At 52.8% G+C, this 16,662-nt stretch overlaps 4 protein-coding genes across 4 annotated transcripts; 2 read left to right on the top strand and 2 right to left on the bottom strand.

Moving 5' to 3' along the window:
- Positions 1–828: 828 nt before the first annotated feature.
- Positions 829–1,779, top strand: MRS44_018824 (uncharacterized protein; the record flags this gene model as incomplete). Its single annotated transcript, XM_065615331.1, has 1 exon — positions 829–1,779. The coding sequence occupies one exon, from the start codon at positions 829–831 to the stop codon at positions 1,777–1,779; it is 951 nt and encodes a 316-aa protein (XP_065471403.1).
- Positions 1,780–2,573: 794 nt separating this feature from the next.
- MRS44_018823 (uncharacterized protein) lies at positions 2,574–10,785 on the top strand (the record flags this gene model as incomplete). The annotated part of the gene is made up of 12 exons (XM_065615330.1): positions 2,574–3,976; positions 4,196–4,321; positions 4,503–7,850; positions 7,914–8,124; positions 8,168–8,175; positions 8,518–8,577; positions 8,622–8,725; positions 8,780–9,542; positions 9,593–9,954; positions 10,015–10,149; positions 10,331–10,534; positions 10,607–10,785. 12 exons carry the CDS (start codon positions 2,574–2,576, stop codon positions 10,783–10,785), a joined length of 6,903 nt encoding a protein of 2,300 aa, XP_065471402.1.
- Positions 10,786–10,876: 91 nt separating this feature from the next.
- On the bottom strand, positions 10,877–11,695 carry MRS44_018822 (uncharacterized protein; the record flags this gene model as incomplete). Its single annotated transcript, XM_065615329.1, has 1 exon — positions 10,877–11,695. One exon carries the CDS (start codon positions 11,693–11,695, stop codon positions 10,877–10,879), a length of 819 nt encoding a protein of 272 aa, XP_065471401.1.
- Positions 11,696–14,591: 2,896 nt separating this feature from the next.
- On the bottom strand, positions 14,592–16,460 carry MRS44_018821 (uncharacterized protein; the record flags this gene model as incomplete). Its single annotated transcript, XM_065615328.1, has 8 exons — positions 14,592–14,778; positions 14,827–15,135; positions 15,187–15,293; positions 15,368–15,466; positions 15,523–15,687; positions 15,737–15,895; positions 15,946–16,235; positions 16,400–16,460. 8 exons carry the CDS (start codon positions 16,458–16,460, stop codon positions 14,592–14,594), a joined length of 1,377 nt encoding a protein of 458 aa, XP_065471400.1.
- Between the last annotated feature and the right edge of the window lie 202 nt (positions 16,461–16,662).

Raw genomic sequence — 16,662 nt, 5'->3', positions numbered from 1 at the left:
CTTGACAACTGGTGGTTCTTGTTGTCGTGATTGTAATAAACGTTTATGTGTGACGGTCAAGGTTCCCAACGTAGTAAACCGTAACCTGATTTGGTTTATGTTGGCAGTTGCAACGGGGCGTGGCGTACCGAGCGTAGGGTGGCGAATCACGTCTGATAATGTCAAGAAGTATTCTTGAGTAATCAAATTGTATTGAAAGCTGGAGAGCTATCTAGACAGGGAAGTGGGAATGAGTGAAGATATATATACTATTCTGATTTGCTTGGTCGAACGCGCTCTCGTTCGACCTGTTCGACCATTCAAGGTTAAGGTTTTACTTTTGATCGAACGTGGTCGAATTCGTTCCCGTTCGACCAGTTCGACCACACACCACTTCCACCGGGGTCTGTTTGTTCCGTTCCGAGCTCCGACGTTTTCCGTTCGTATCCTGGTTGATCTTCCTACTTGTAACAAAGCGCTAACGTGGTTGATAAGCGATCGACGCACTTAGGTTACCTTTGTATATACTTTCTGCTAAAAAATACCGCAGTGCATCGCTCGCATATATGCGTCGCTCGCTTATCAACCATGTTGAGTAAGACCGGCTAAATAAAGCTCCCGGTGGACTAAAAGACGGCACGCTCGGCTCTCCATCTGCGACTTGGGGTTCGAAGGGTTTTTCGTCAGAGTCCCAGGTCACAGAAACATTCAGGAAACCGGCCCGTCGCAGATTGATCGTAAAGTTTTCAACCCTTAGATACTCACATCTTTCTCTACCTTAGCCCAGAACGCCCACGAGTCATGAGGCCGACATCGTTATCTTGGCCAATATGGATACTGGCAACAGCGATGGTGGGCGTCAGTGCTCAAGAAGACCCAGAGCCCCCGGAGTATCCAATACGCGTCAACATTGGTGTTGTTTTCCCGCGCAATGAGACCTACAGCCTCAATCTCCGTGAGCTGCCCGTCGTCTTCGCCATCGAAAATGCCCATGCGCTTTTCTGGGCCGGGTACAGCATTCGCTGGCAAATCGAGGGCATGGGTCCCCGACCCAACTCGGGCGTCTTCGAGGCTGGTAGCGTGTATACGATTGGACACCAAGCCCCTCTCCCGCCCGATGCCATCGGCAACAACTGGATCGCAGCCAACACAAGCTACTTCACTGACTCCCCTCGCGAGCCCGAGCCAGGGCCATTCCGCTTAATCTGGTCGCTCTCCATGTCGCATTGCGTCCGTGGGGGGCCCAACCGTTGGATCATCGAAAGCCTCGGCAACCGGATCAACGGAACGGTCGACTTCAGCGTTGGAAATGATACCGTTGCTCTGGTCAATTTGACCGCCGCGTGCCCCAAGTATTCCAACGGCATCACTATCACGCGCAACTCCCTCAGGACTGGGTCGTGCCCCGTCATATCGTTTGAAGATCCAGACGAGCAGCCCGATCTTTGTGGTCTCAGGCTCGACCAGACCATGGCGGACTGTGTCATGGCTAACGTCACCGGGAGTGACGACAGATCAGCCTGCGAAACCCTGCTGGAGAGGGTTCAGGAGGACGGAGGTTCAGATGGAGCGTCGGAAGATGGAGATTCCTCCGAGGATGGATCTGGTGATGATTCCGAAGACGGGGATTCCTCCGACAGTGATTCCGGCGAGAGAGATTCTGGGGAAGGTGGCTTGGGTGAAGGAGGCTCAGAGAACGGGAACTCGGACGAGAATATCGCCTCCCAAGTTGTCCATCAAAGTCTTGTTCCGCTGATTATGGCCATGGTTGTGCCTGTGGGTTACTTCGCTCTGGTATGAAACTGAAACTACATAACGTACTTCATAAGCGAGTGCAACATGTTGGAGAAGTGGCATGCATGATGATGTTACACAGGCAGCCACCTCAAGGGAAGATGTCACCCCATGATACCTTAATTGTCAGAACAGCGTTACAGATCTGTTGCAGGATTAGCAGGTCTAGTATCTTGGCCTTGCCCCCTCAGATACAAAGACAACGAGGGAGAACGAAGAATAAGGAGGACAACACATCTACAGATCAGTCACAGACATGACCACCATCCTACACCAATCATTCTCACTCCTCCTCCATCTTCTGACCATCTATCCCCATCATTATACGAACACGTGTGTCTGAGACAACAGACAAGTGAGTGCAACACTTATACTATGCACTTAAAAGGCTAAACTTTAAATTTTCTAAAACTAGCTATAAAATAGCTAGGAGCTTAAAAAAAGTATTTTTAAGTATTTAACTAAGAAAGTCATAAGTAGGTATTTTTTTGCGATTTTTAAAAAAATTAATATAATTTTTAAAAAATAAAAGTCTTAAAAAAAACAGTGTGAATAAGGTTTATGATATAGCTGAGTAAGTAAATTTTTAAAAAATCTAAAAAAAATTTATCTCCTTGACTGCGCGGGGGCTACCATCGCGTAGAGTAGTAGTATCAGGACCTGCAACATTGGTGCTGTTCCTTTGCTGACGCGAGGAGCGACGACCACTAGGTTCGAGACAATCTTTACAATCTTTACAATCTTTACAATCCTTTTGAGGGACGTAGAGGCCGGTGCGACCGTGGGCGCGGTGCCGCGAAATGGACGCGACTGCCGACGAGATCCTGGTGCGAGGTGGAGATTCAATCACCGTGGCGCGTCGGTCCTCAAGACCTGTGAAGCCGACTGCAAAACTACAGGAAAGGCTACAGGCGATTGAGAAGAGGAGTGATACAGTGAAGAGGAACGGGTCACAACAGCCGCGGGATGGTGAAAATGAAGGCGAGACTGGATTGGCCGACGGGGCCAGAGAATCGCAGACGACGGAAGGCGCGACGGGCAACCACGCGTCGCCCATGCAGATCATGTTCCGAGCGATGCTCCAGGAGACGTCGGCCCATTTGATGAGTGAGCAGAGGAAGATGCTAGAGAGGCTCTGGGACGCGTTGATGGAGAACCAGCGAACGGCAACGCGGATGATGAGCGAGCAGCTGGAGATGATACGCCAACTCCAGCAGGAAATCCAGACGATCAAGGCCCAGGCAGCCGAGGAATTGAAGAAGGCGGACGAGCTCAGACGCTCGCACGAACAAGCCACCAGGCAGCTCAAAGCCATGCGTGAACAGGCTGCAAGAGACCTTGAGCAGATGCGAGAGCAAGTTATGAAAGAGCTAGGGAGAACACAACCCCAGACGGCAGAGGAGTTGAAACAAGTGAAAGAAGAAATGAAACAGGTGAAGGAACAGCTAAACACGATGGCCGACAGCATCTCCAGCAGTGCTCAGACGAGCCCACAGCCATCGTATGCAGACGTAGCCCGCACCCCGCCTACGAGCCAGCCAAGCAATATCCGCACACTATCGTCCATGCGCACGACCCCATCCTCATTCACGGATACCTTGTTCTGCACCATCGATACCTCGCGGGTCAGCGAAGAGGACAGAGGCAAGGCGCAAGTTGGAGAAGTTCGTCAAGCGATCGAAGAGAAGGTGCGGGCCAGGGAAGGCCAACAGAGCTGGCGGTGCGCAGCCGTGGTGAAAGACGCGAGGAACGCAGACCGCATCAAGGTGGTGTGCCGAAACGAAGCAGAGATGCAGCTTATCAGAGAGGCGGCGGAGAAGTCGGTGGTCAAGGGCGCCAGAGTGCTCAGAGACCAGCTATACCCGGTCAAGGTCGACGACGCAAACAGGACTGCGGTGCTGGACTCGTCCGGTAATGTGCTGCCAGGTGCGGCGGAGGCACTAGGGAAGGAAAACGAGGTGACGATCGCCAAGATGCACTGGCTCAGCGACAAGGTAAATGGTAAGATGTACGGCTCGATGGTGATCTACGTCACTAAAGCGAGCGATGCGCGACGGCTGCTTGAAGAGAGGTATTTCCACCTTGCGGGAGAGTCGGCCAGCACCAACGTCTTTGAGCGGCGTCAAGGCCCGGCTCAGTGCTACAACTGCTGGGAGATTGGCCATAAAGCTTTCGCATGCAGCAAGGCGCAACGATGCGGCAAGTGCGCGGAGACGGGCCATCGACACCGAGACTGCCAGGCGGTCGAGCCAAAGTGCATTCTCTGTGGAGGGCCACACGAGTCGCTCAGCCGAAACTGTCGGATGCGACAACTGCATATGACCGATGGCCACTAACCTCCAGATCCTACAGCTCAACGTGCGGAAGAGAGATGTGGTGCAGCTGAGCATGATGAACGATAGGGACTTGCAGGACTATGCAGTACTGGCGGTGGCCGAGCCATACGCGCTGAACATCGATGGGACGCTGATGACGACACCGAACCACCACAGGAACTGGACGAGATTCGTACCATCAAAGAGACACGAGACGCAGTGGCCGATCCGGAGTATGCTCTGGATACGCAGCGATCTAGAAACTGAGCAGGTGCCCATCCCTTCGGCTGACCTGACCGGGGCGATACTTAGATGGCCCGACCGAGAAGTCTTGGTGGTGTCAGTGTACGTGGCAGGAAAAGATGAAGACGCTCTGCACACTACCATGAGACAGTTGCACACGACAATCACAAGTTTTCGCAACAGCACGGGGAAAAGAACGGACGTCATCCTGGCCGGTGACTTCAACCGCCACGACCAGCTCTGGGGAGGCGATGAGGTGACAGGCAGGAGGCAAGGCGAAGCGAGCCCGATCATCGACCTCATGGACGAGCACGGCCTACTCAGTCTCCTCCCGCGGGGGACGAAGACGTGGGAAGGACCCGGTGGGGAGAGTACGATCGACCTGATGCTCGCATCAGCTGAACTGGCAGACGAGATGGTTCACTGCGGGATCCATCCGACTGAACATGGATCAGACCACAGGGCCATCGAGACGGAATTTGATCTCACGACACCAGAGAGGATGGCGGGCTCGAGGCTGCTGTTCAAGAACGCACCATGGAACGCGATCAGGGCGAAAGTGCAAGACAAGCTGGCACCACTCCCGTGGGGCGGTGGAGTTCAAGAACAGACTGACAGGTTGATGGACGTGGTCCTAGACACGATCCACGAACTTGTCCCAAGAGCAAAGCCATCGCCGTACGCGAAGCGATGGTGGACGACAGATCTCACAAGGCTCCGAAGAAGTTACACGTTTTGGAGGAACCTAGCGAGGACCCGGCGTCGGGCTGGTCAGCGAATCGACAATTTGGAAACCCGAGCCAAAGAAGCAGCCAAGGAGTACCACGACGCCATCCGAAGGCAGAAGAAGGCACACTGGGAAGACTTCCTCGCCGACGGGACCAACATCTGGCAAGCTGCCAAGTACCTGAAGCCTGGAGACGAAACAAACGGCGACAAAGTGCCTCCGCTGAAAAGAACAAACGGAGCAACAACACAAGACAAGGCTGAACAGGCGGAGGAACTGCTCAACGCGTTCTTCCCACCACTACCGACCGACATAGAAGATGAAGGCCCACGGCCGCATCGCAGAGAAGTGGCCATGCCGAACCTGACGATGGGGGAGGTGGAGGAGAAAGTCATGGAGGCCAAGGCTTGGAAGGCACCCGGAGAGGACGGATTGCCGGCGATGGTGTGGAAGCAGCTGTGGCCGGTGGTGAAGGAGCGGGTACTACATCTGTTCCATACATCACTGGGTGAAGGACGACTGCCGGACCAGTGGCGGACTGCCAAGATCATTCCGCTCAAGAAGCCGGGCAAGGCTGACTACAGAATTGCAAAAGCGTGGAGGCCGATCTCGCTATTGTCGACGCTAGGCAAGATCCTCGAAGCAGTAGTGGCGGATCGCATCTCACACGCCGTCGAAACATACGGACTCCTGCCTACCAACCACTTCGGTGCGAGAAAGCGGCGGTCGGCAGAGCAGGCGCTGCTGCTCTTCCAGGAACAGGTCTACAAAGCATGGCGGAACCGCAAAGTGGTCAGCCTGGTCAGCTTCGACGTCAAGGGGGCCTATAACGGGGTGTTCAAGGACAGACTGTTGCAAAGATTGGAAGCACGGGGCATCCCCAAGGGGCTGGTGAGATGGATAGACGCATTCTGCTCGAGTCGCACGGCCACCATCACGGTAAACGGCTACACCTCTGCGCTACGGGAGCTACCACAGGCTGGCCTTCCGCAAGGATCGCCACTGTCGCCCGTGCTCTTTCTCTTCTTCAACGCAGACCTGGTTCAGAGCAAGATAGACGCAAAGGGAGGCTCGATCGCATTCGTCGACGACTACTCAGCCTGGGTCACAGGCCCGACGGCGGAAGCGAACAGAGACGGAATACAGGCCATTATTGACCGCGCACTGGAATGGGAGAAGCGCAGCGGGGCGACATTTGAATGTGACAAGACGACCATCGTCCACTTCACACGCGTGGCCGAGCGTACCAGCTGCACGCCGTTCATGGTCAAAGGGAAGGAGATCAAGCCGAAGCAGGAGGCCAAGATCCTGGGAGTGGTCATGGACGCGAAGCTCAGGTTCAAGAAACACATGGCCGAGGCGGCCACCAAAGGCCTCTCGGTAGCCATGTGCCTGAGGAGACTCAAGATGCTGTCCCCACGCACGGCTAGGCAGCTCTTCATCACGGCTGTGGCGCCGGCCATGGACTACGCCTCGGTCGTCTGGTCGCACGCACGTGGCGAGAAGGAACTGACCTGGCTCAACAGGGCTCAGAAGATGGGAGCACAGGCCATCACGGGAGCCTTTCGGACAGTGTCGCGGGCGGTCGCGGAAGCGGAGGCCGGTATCCAGACAGTAGACGGACGACACGCCCAAGCCGGCATGAAGCTGTACATCAACGTCCGGACGTTGCCAAAGACGCATCCGCTCGCAACGCTTAAAGTATCAGTGAGCCGGAGATACTTGTCACCGCTCAAGAGGTTGGCACTTGCATTTGAGAAGAGCGGAATCGAGCGAATGGAAACGATCCAAGCCTATGCAGTACCGCCGTGGCACAGCCGAGTGTCACTGGTATGCGAGGCCGACCGTGAGGCGGCGATAGCAGCAGCTAACGATGCCAAAGATATCGTCATCGCGACCAGTGCCTCTGACAGAGAAGGGCTTGTAGCTATGGGAGGCCTCGTCACGCAAGAGTCAACTGGTCAAGTTGGTAGGATGGTGGCCAGGTACTCGGTCACCCTCGGGTCGCGAGACGACCAGAACCCGTACACGGCCGAACTGGAGGCAATAGCGATGGCGTTACGATGCATGCCTGACGGACTGCAATGTCGAGAGCTCACCGTGATATCAAGCTGCCAGTCGTCACTGAAAGCGATCGCACGACCGCGACAGCAATCTGGCCAGACCACCATCCGACAGATCTACGAACACATCGAACGACTGGCGAGAGGAAACAACAGGGTCAAGATGATCTGGGCTCCGTCCCGAAACGACGGTTTCGCCATGGGCCGCAAGGCGAAGAGACAAGCCAAGAAAGCGACCAAAGCAGGATGCACCCCAGAGTCGCCGCCGTACCAGGCTCGGTCGACACGGACCAGGCTGGCGACGTCGCAATTGCGGCGGCAGCGGGCACTCCCCGACAAAGTAGGCGGCTACTCCAAGCGGATCGATCGAGCCCTACCAGGCGAACATACGAAAGCGCTATATGACGGCCTAAAGAGACGGGAAGCTGACGTGCTCTCGCAGCTCCGCACGGGAATGGCGAGGATCAACAGCTACCTGTGCAAGATAGGAACCGCCGAATCGGACATGTGTGAGTGCGGACGAGCACCAGAGACGATGGAACACTTTCTGTTCCGATGCACGAGATGGGAGACGGAGCGTGAAGTCATGCGACAAGCTGGACAAAGCATGATGGGAAACCTTTCCTACTTCCTTGGTGGAAAGTCAGGGTCGGACGGACCGAAATGGACACCTAACCTGAAGGCGGTGCGAGCGGCGGTAAAGTTTGCAATGGCGACGGGAAGACTGAGGTGAAAAAGGGAAACAGAACATACTAAACACCAACACTACAGCTGACTACTAACATTAAACAGCCTCATGTTGACAGACCATGCTTCAGCTGCTGGGGATAGGATGCTGAACACTTGGAGAAATCGGCCTTCGAGCAGGCCTGTCAAGCAGAGTCAAGCAAGCGGGGCTGGAAAAGAGACGAGCTGGAAGGAAGAGTGGGGCTCTTTTGGGTGGTCTGGAGGAATAGCGGAGAAGCGAAGACAGCTCAGCGTAGCCACTGGCCCTATGAGATCCGTTCTCCCGGGCGTAATAAAAATACTACTACTACTAGCTCCAGTCATTTTCGTATGTGGTTCTTCCCCCATGTAGTAATGTGCGACCGCACGCATGTGTCACGTGCCGGATGATTCACAACGGTCAACGTAGGGCCGGAGACGGCGCTTTAATAACCCAGTCACTCCATAAATTGAAAGACCCTTTGCCTGTGCCCGCTCCCGGGTGTGATTACCAACACAAGGAAAGCCAATACCAAAGTTGGTAATAACCCAGCCTGGTACGTTTTTCTACAATGTCCACCCAAAAGGCATTACCGCCGCGTCGGCGACGAAGGACTCAACTAGCGTGCAATCCCTGCCGTGCTCGCAAGACTGGCTGCGATGGGCGCCGGCCAGTCTGTACTTCGTGCAGCATGAAAGCATTGGGAGACCAGTGCGCCTACCAGGAGAGAGCCTCAAGCTCAAAAACCCTGTGAGTCTCTGCTGTTTGGATGGCCCCTTCCTGACCTCTCGCAGAACTCTTTCCGACGTCAACAGCCGACTTCAAAGCTTAGAAGTAAAAGTCCGAGGGGATCCGAACCTGCGCCAGAATGTCGCTGGTGCCTCCCTAGCGTCTGGCAGTATTTAGTTCCTGTATTTGGCCAATGTCTCGACGAGGCTGACCTGAGCTGTAGCCGCAATTCCAGTTCCTTTGGAGCAAAGCGTGATGTATCAATCGCATCACGCGGAGGAGGGGATTGTATACGGCCCATCCTCGAACATTTCCTTCCTTCAGGAGGTAATCCAACTACAAGACCCTGAGATGGACACGGCACAACCTTCCCAGTCAACAACTTGCCCCAAGGAAAGAACCATGCCAGACCTCCTAGGCTTCACTGTAGTCCAGTCGCCTAGCCTCGCTCATGGTGTGGATCCTGTCTCACTTCCGGAGCGTCAATTTGCAGACGCGCTTTTTCGTTGTTTCTGGGATTTTATACACCCAGTCTTCCCTATATTACACCGACCGTCCTTTGCTACCATGTACGACCATTTATGGCAGCAAGTCATGCCTTCAGCTTACCATTACAAGCAAACGAATGATGACGTCGTCTTTCACGCGACACTCAACATGGTCTTGGCCCTTGGATGCCAACGCAGCGAACAAATTCCTTCAGTGCAGAGAAACCAGTTTGCCGATTCATTTTACAGACAATCTCATCGGCTGATTTCTATCGAGACCCTTGATTTCTCATCATTACAAATAGTGCAACTGCTTCTTCTACGAGCGATCTATCTGCATTACACGACATATGCCGATCGTTGTTGGAACATGGTTGGTGTTGCTCTGAGAGTGGCGCAGGGCCTCGGCTTGCACTTGGAGCAGACCGCCTCGTCTAAAAACCAACTAAAACGAGAAATGAGGCGCAGAGTTTGGCACAACTGTGTTGCTTTGGATCGGTACCTTCCATGGCATCCATGGACCTTCATAATCCACTGACTGTTTTCAGGCTCTCAGCTACGACTTTTGGTCGGCCCGTCCTTCATTGCAGGCCGCATGCTATTCCATTGCCTGAGCCTATTGATGACGAATACCTATCAGAATTCGACGAAGGCCGTCAACCTGAGAACTCTCCATCTCGCATAGCCTTCTTCATATACAACATGAAGCTATTCGACGTTCTGGACGAGATTCTGCGCATATTCTACTCGCATGGGTACCAAAACCTAGCCCAGGATGGAACAGTCACACCTTCTCAGTATCTGAGCGATGTTCCTAGGTTATGCTCGGAATTAGACCAATTTGTCGAGGGTTTGCCTGGTCATCTTAAGGCTGACCGTGACATGGGAGCTGTTGAAGATGAATCTGCAAGTTGCTTCCATATGCAAGCCATGATTTTGAAATCGAGGTATAATATAACCTGAGCCGTAGTGGAGCAGCTCTCACTATGGATAGGGTTTTGTACATACGGCTTCTACTACTACGGCCCTCGCTTCTCATCGAAACACGACGAAGCGTTTCGAATCAACGTTCAATCAACAACAATACGACTCGTTCTCTTCAAAGGTCCTATCTCAGGGAAATAAATCGCTTATGCGTATCGACTTGCCATGAAGTCCTCGAGGAGGTCCATCGAAACCTGGGTAGCTTAAGACAGACTTCAGCATGGCACACGTTGCTGTGTAATGCCCCTCCCACCCTTCGGGCGCAGAGCTCTACGTACAATCGGAAGCTTACATGTGTATAGTTACTTTCGGAGCTGCATCAACCCTTCTCGCCGCCAGTCTCTGCCCCGATTTGGAAGTCAACCTGGATCTTGACCCCGCTAAAACGTCCTGGGAGAGAGCCTTGCAAATATTCGAGTTTCACAAGTCACACGTTGAATCCGCAGCAAAGGGCATAGAAGCACTGGGAAGATATCGCCTGCGATTTTCCACATTTGCGACAAAAGGTAAGTCAAGAGATTCGCGGTAAAATAAGATAAGCTAGGCGCAAATTACACAAGGTCCTGATGGTTTTATAGATCAGTCTGTCGACTCCAACGACGGCCAAATCGCTGGTCCTATACCCTTCGATGCTGCTTCCGCTGTCGATGAAAGTTGGCTGACGGGAATGGCAGAGGACTTCAATGAATTTTTCACCTCAGACTCGCTTGAGCAAAGCTGGCTCAGCTCTCAAGGCATTGATTGGGTCATGCAATAGTGTAGCATAAATCAGGCACAACTTTTTGAAGGGCGGGTTTCATCAACAATACCACGTAATTGCTTCGTTGGAACATGTCCTTAGTATCCTTCTACTGGCTAAGCAACTCCAATAGTTTCTTCACAAACACTTCGGGAGCAATCATATAGCCTAGGTGGCCGCCAGGAATCCTCAGAACTTCCTTGCCTGTCTGTCCGGCGATGGCCTTGATTGGTCCCACACCTGGCCCATCGCCGCTATCCTCCCCCGCGACGAGGATCAATTTCTCTTTCGCTTTGACAAGGGCTTCAACATCAATTGGGGCGCCGGTGTACTGTCTCAGCTCAAATTCAAACCAAAAGAGGCAATTTGCGCGGATCTCGTCGCCGCGTTTTGCATCCATGCAGTAACGCATCATATTCGAATCAGGCCCCTCGGACAGACTCGAGGTGAAGGCCTCCATGGCTGCATCGGGACCATGAGCTCTAAATATGCTATAGACGTGGTTGATGAGTCCGTGGGCCTGCATCTGGAACTGCTGGGGAAGAACGGAGAAGGCGGGGGGCTCGTGTGCAATGAGCGTTGCCACACACTTGGGATGACTGGCCAGCAGCTGTTGGGCAACGACGGCGCCGGACGAAGTTCCGAAGACAATGGCGGTCCCATTGCGAGAAAGGTGCACGATCAGTCGCTGGGCATCGTCGGCGTCGGTCTGCAGGCGGTGTTGGAAGTCTTGCTGGCCGACGAGAAAGCTTTGCGAGTATCCGCGGCGGTCCCAGCACACAACAGTGAAGTGGGCGGCGAGAAATCGGGCAGAGGGGTGGAAGACGCTGCCCCGGCCGTCGGCACCGGGTACGAAGAGGAGAAGGGGGCCGTCCGAGCCGAATGTCTCGTAGTGGAGAATGGCGCCGGGAACGATGAGCTCGGGCATGGTTGCTGTGAGGGACGAAGGATAGAGGGAGAAGAATGATGGAGAGACACAAAGGGCACTGGTAGCGTTCTTGCCGAGCGGAGCAGTTCTGCCCTCTGGCAGTGGTCAGCCCGCCCATGATATATGTCAAATACGGCAAACTGAACTTTTCTCCCCGAGATGCTGGGGAGATAAATCGTCATTCACCTATCTGGAACTTGGTTCCTTGGAGCGTCGGGGAGATAAGGAGCGATTCCTATTGGCTGGAATGATCTTTCCATTTTGCCCTCCCAGCCCTAGAGCCGAGCCCTCCGAGGAGGCCTGACCCTAGTCATAGGACATGCGAATCGGGCTCCCCCAGATTTAAGTCCTGGGGGGTCTTAGTGGAATTCGCGCGGGCAATCGACAGAGGCATTTTATTTTGTCAAAATTCAACCACAATGAATCCAGCGATATGTAGATAAGACGATAGAGAAGAAAGCAATCAGTGGATCAGTACCCATGAAATTATTTTTTTCCTTCATCATCGGCTAAGAACATGCAAAGGAAAGCATCTAACTCGTTGTCGAGACGAAAACAGCGTTCAACATGAGTAAATCAATTGCAGGTAAGTAACCAAGTAAGTAGGTAATAAGTAAGCAAGTAAGCTCGGCAGCCAAGCAAGTAAATAAGCGTCCAAGAAGCAAGTAAGATCCAAGTAAGTGGGGCAAAACCGCAAGCGCCTCCCATCACGCTCTGGAGGTTTTACAGGAGTAAGTTAAGGTTGCTTCATGTGAGGAAAAGATAATCGAATGCCAATGACCAAAGAAGCTCTTCCAGGCAGCATCATCAGTAGAGCGACGTAAAGTTCTCTCTGATGGAATAAATGTTGGCCGACAATTAGTAACAACCGCCTTGTTAGCATGCCAAGGGCAAGGTAATGAGATTGAAGACGGAAAGCAGATATCAACTGCATTCATGCATGCCTTTACACAGTCTGTCACGATAACAGATGGAAATCTGACTTGGCTGGTCTCAGAGCGATTTAAGCCTTTCAAGAGCCCAAAGGTAGTCATCTTGATCCTCGCCCCTAAGTAATGCAAATGCAATGCAGAAAGACCGATTGGCAGCATCAATGCCGATAATATCAAGCAGTGGTATACCATATTTGTTAGTTTTGTATGTACAATCCAGTAATAGGAGATCTGGATATGCCCGAATATAGGCAAGCGAGTCAGGATGAGCAAATAGGATAGCTTCTACCCGATTATCTGCATCAAGCGGTATTCAACTCCAAAAGCCTTCTTTGTCAAGCTGATTTGAAAGCGCATGGATAGAATTCTCGCCCTGGCAGGCGTTCGGCGGCTCTGCATGATCTGATTTGAAATGTCCTTTTGCGTTGCAAGCGTTGTTGAATTTTGCCGTAGGTAGGTTCTCATCTCCTTGGGAGCGACTCCAGTACTAGTCAGACTGCTTATTGTTGTTTTATCTTCAGCATTGAGTTTCCGATGTATAGGATGAGCAGTTGGGTGACTCCTTGGCTCGTGGCTGTGTGTAGCAAAGCGGCTATCTTGGCGATGGCAGATAGCCCAACCAGCTTCATCTGGTAGCTGCTTTCCAAGAATTAAGAAAGGGCAGCCACAGCCTCGTGTAGTGATATTCCGAATTCGTTGATTTGAGGCACTTGAAGGTTACCGCACGCGGTCACAGGCGTAAATAACGATGATCCTTCTGTTCCTATGCGTTGTCGACTTCCCTGTGACAAAGGCGTAGCCTCGTGGCAAGGCCCAATTGTTGATAGCCTGATGTAGAGCATCTCGAGTTGGGTAAATGCCTTCAGGAGGCAAGCAATCGGGAGGAAATTGGTCCATCTTGGAATTCGTTGCATTCTAGATCTTTGGATTTGGATGTAGATAGATTCCCCACCCTGATTCCGGCTTTGAAAGGTTTCTCGCAGTTGTCGCAGTAGTGGGTCCGGAGGTTCCCTAGCTTCACATTCAACATGGTCAACCATGGATCCAGATGAAGGGCCCCTCACCTTTGGTGCAGTGGAAAGCGCCGCATGAGTAGACACAAAGGTCATAGGTAATGGAGGGGAAGCGTGTATACTGCAGAGTACTGCTTCTATGCGCAGTGGCGCCGATGCTATACGAGTCGATCTAGACGAGTTGTGCTTGAGATCTGCAGGGTGCGTCCATGTGTGCGTCTCGAGAGCTCGATGGCGACAAGTATTTAAGGCGGCCGATCTCCTACCTAACGTACTTGTACAGGATTCACTCAAATCCCTCCCAAACCACTCCAACGCCTCAACACGCCCTCCTCAGAAGAAAGCACTCTGAGTATCTTTTCAGAATGGTTCGCCTCGCCATCTCAGTCCTCGCCATCTTGGCATCGCTACGCTCATTGCGGGCTTCCCCTGGTTTCGAAGAGACGACGGACCGCCGCCATAAAACGCAAGCAACCGCAGATATCCGGAAAATCATTGGAGACGTCGTCAATGAGCCACACAAATACGGCGACCCCGGTCGTATTGGCAATTAAGGGAGAATCCCGAGAGCTCTTGGCGGCGAGGGTGTGGGACCAGATGATTGTGACAAGGAAGCACGGAAGCAAGTCTCCGAAAAGGGGAGAGATGTGCTTGGTGCTAGTGAGACGATAAGATAGCTGGGCTTTGGGGATTCGTATCTTCATTCTCGCACAAAGGGTATTGAGTTGTGGCTTGCATCACGCCAAAGTGGCAATCAGCTAGACCGTCTGACAGCCGTTCTGATATCTTCTCGGTCTTTTTTTGTTATTCTTTCCGCCAGCGAGTAAACCAGAGAGAGAACATTATCGTGCAGCCTGGTGGGTAAGTATGAATCAAGGTACGTTGCTCTGAATGTTTTTGTCTACTGCCTAAGTGGCCTTGCAAGCACAAAAATTCGTCCAGCCCCAAGACTTACAGTCGTGCATCATGTTTCCAGCCTGGCATGTCTGCAAGATCTTTGGCTGGAGCTGCACGTCGAGACTTGAGCGCGTCGTCCCAGGGCCTCCACCTCCAAGACTCGGCAAGCTGCTGCGGCAGTGTACCTTCCAGTAACTCGACAACATGCTTCCCAATGTTGGGCAGCAGTTTGAAGGTGTGACTACAGAAGAAAGTTAGAAAAGTAGTCATAGTTGCTGCGTAAACGTACCCGCTGTCTCCCGTCGCCAGGATCAGGTTCTTCCACTTGGGATGCTCGCAGATGAGAAGGCTGGCATCAGCAGTGTCTGTACACCAACACATAGCACGATCTACGATCTTCCTGTCTCGAAGATCTGGCAAGAACCGACCCATGGCCTTTCGAATGCTTGCCTCAGAGGCGTCTGGGTAGCTATCGGTGGGATGGCTGGCGTGAGACCGAGGAACCGAGATGAGCTTGGGATGTGCGGCGCCAAATGGCTGATGTTTCTTGAAGTGGGTGAATCCTGGAAACTCATCGCAGATCTTGATGATACCATCTCTGTAGGAATATTCTTAGCATGTGTTTTCAGCCTTTGGCCGCGCGACTTACTCGTTGGGCTCAAAGACGAATCCGTACTCGCCATCGTACACGACGGGAATGTTCTTGTATTGAGCTGCCTCCTCAGGGGTCAACTGGATATGGGCCAAGACCCAGGCCTAGTGCCAGACCAGTCAACACCGACGTTGGAAACCTCCTGATAAGAGGATACGGGTTATATGACTGCACTGACCTTGGACACACACTGATCCTCTACATCTACCAGCGACGGCGTCCACGCTCCAGCGGCCAGAATGATCCTATCAGCATAATATTGAGTGCCATCGACAGTCTCAACGCCAATACATGTCGATCCGTCGGCGGCGAAGAGAGGTTGCTTGAAAGTACCGGCCCTATGACGGTGTAAGCGCAAAATACAGTCGCGACGATGGCAAAAGCCTGCCCTCCAAATCCGAATTGTACGCCTTGGCTTTTGAGAAAGCGCCCGATTGCGTTGATAGCCTTGGCCGCAGCGAGCCATCCGCCGTCAGTGGTGAACAAGCCCTTCCATCCCTGTATTAGTCTGTCAGCCTTGATCGCTCAAAATCTTCAAGGCATTTACCTTTACATGCTCCTTTGTGAACCAGGGCATTTTCGCCAAAAGTTCATCCTCGCTTTCAAGCCAGGTGTTGGCCTTGTCCAGGCCAACACCTGCGTCGATGAGAGTCTGGTGTTTTCTTCTGAGATTCGCAATACCCTCTTTGGATGATGAGCAGTCAATCTGACGAGTCGTTAACCCGAATTCGACTTGAGATTTGCCCAATAGCTTACCATGCCGACATTGTGGAAGAAGGGCTTGAACAATGGGTCGTTCCTCCACATATCCAACGCCTCAAGCGACAGCTGCAAATCAGGCTTGTTGCGTAGTCGAATGCTCATAATCTTATTCAAGTCGAACCCAGCCGATTGCGCTGAAGGGATCGGGTAAACATCCAGGACGGTGATATTTGAGGGCGAGTATCCAGAGCGTATAAGGTGCAGTGCCGTGGAGGAGCCCATGGTGCCGCCTCCACCGACAATCACCACCTTTGTCGTGTCTCGTGATGGCGTCATTTGTCGTTCTGTTAATCTCGAAGTGTCGGGGCGCAAAGCTAAAGGCAATCAAGGATCGGGTCGAGGCTGGTAGGGACTTGTCCAGCAATTAAGGCGACAACAAGACCCCACAATTCCAGCTCTAAGCGATTTTATCAAGGCGATTTCAACGACTTTGCTCTTCCTGATCTACTCCGATCAGCAGGTCGGCTGACAAACTCGGGGGTTGCGGGGAGAAGCTCGCCAAACCCCATGGGGATAAGGATAGAAATCACCGTGTTCTTGAAGCCCATTGGCTCAAGACGACGTGATGGGCAATCTAACAGTTGATTTCCCCGCTGGCTGCTCGCTTGGACCTTCATGCTCTGACTCGCTCGCTCCACCCAAGATAACCCTCCTGGCCACTCGCCTGGACCTTCCACTCTCGAGAGGGGTTATCTCGACAGGGTTGTTGTA

The sequence above is a fragment of the Fusarium solani genome (genome assembly GCF_023522795.1).
Source record: "Fusarium solani strain SB1 chromosome Unknown bctg00000017, whole genome shotgun sequence".
Taxonomy (NCBI): domain Eukaryota; kingdom Fungi; phylum Ascomycota; class Sordariomycetes; order Hypocreales; family Nectriaceae; genus Fusarium; species Fusarium solani.
Note: the sequence above shows the minus strand (reverse complement) of the source record. Positions and strands in the feature narration are given on the sequence as shown.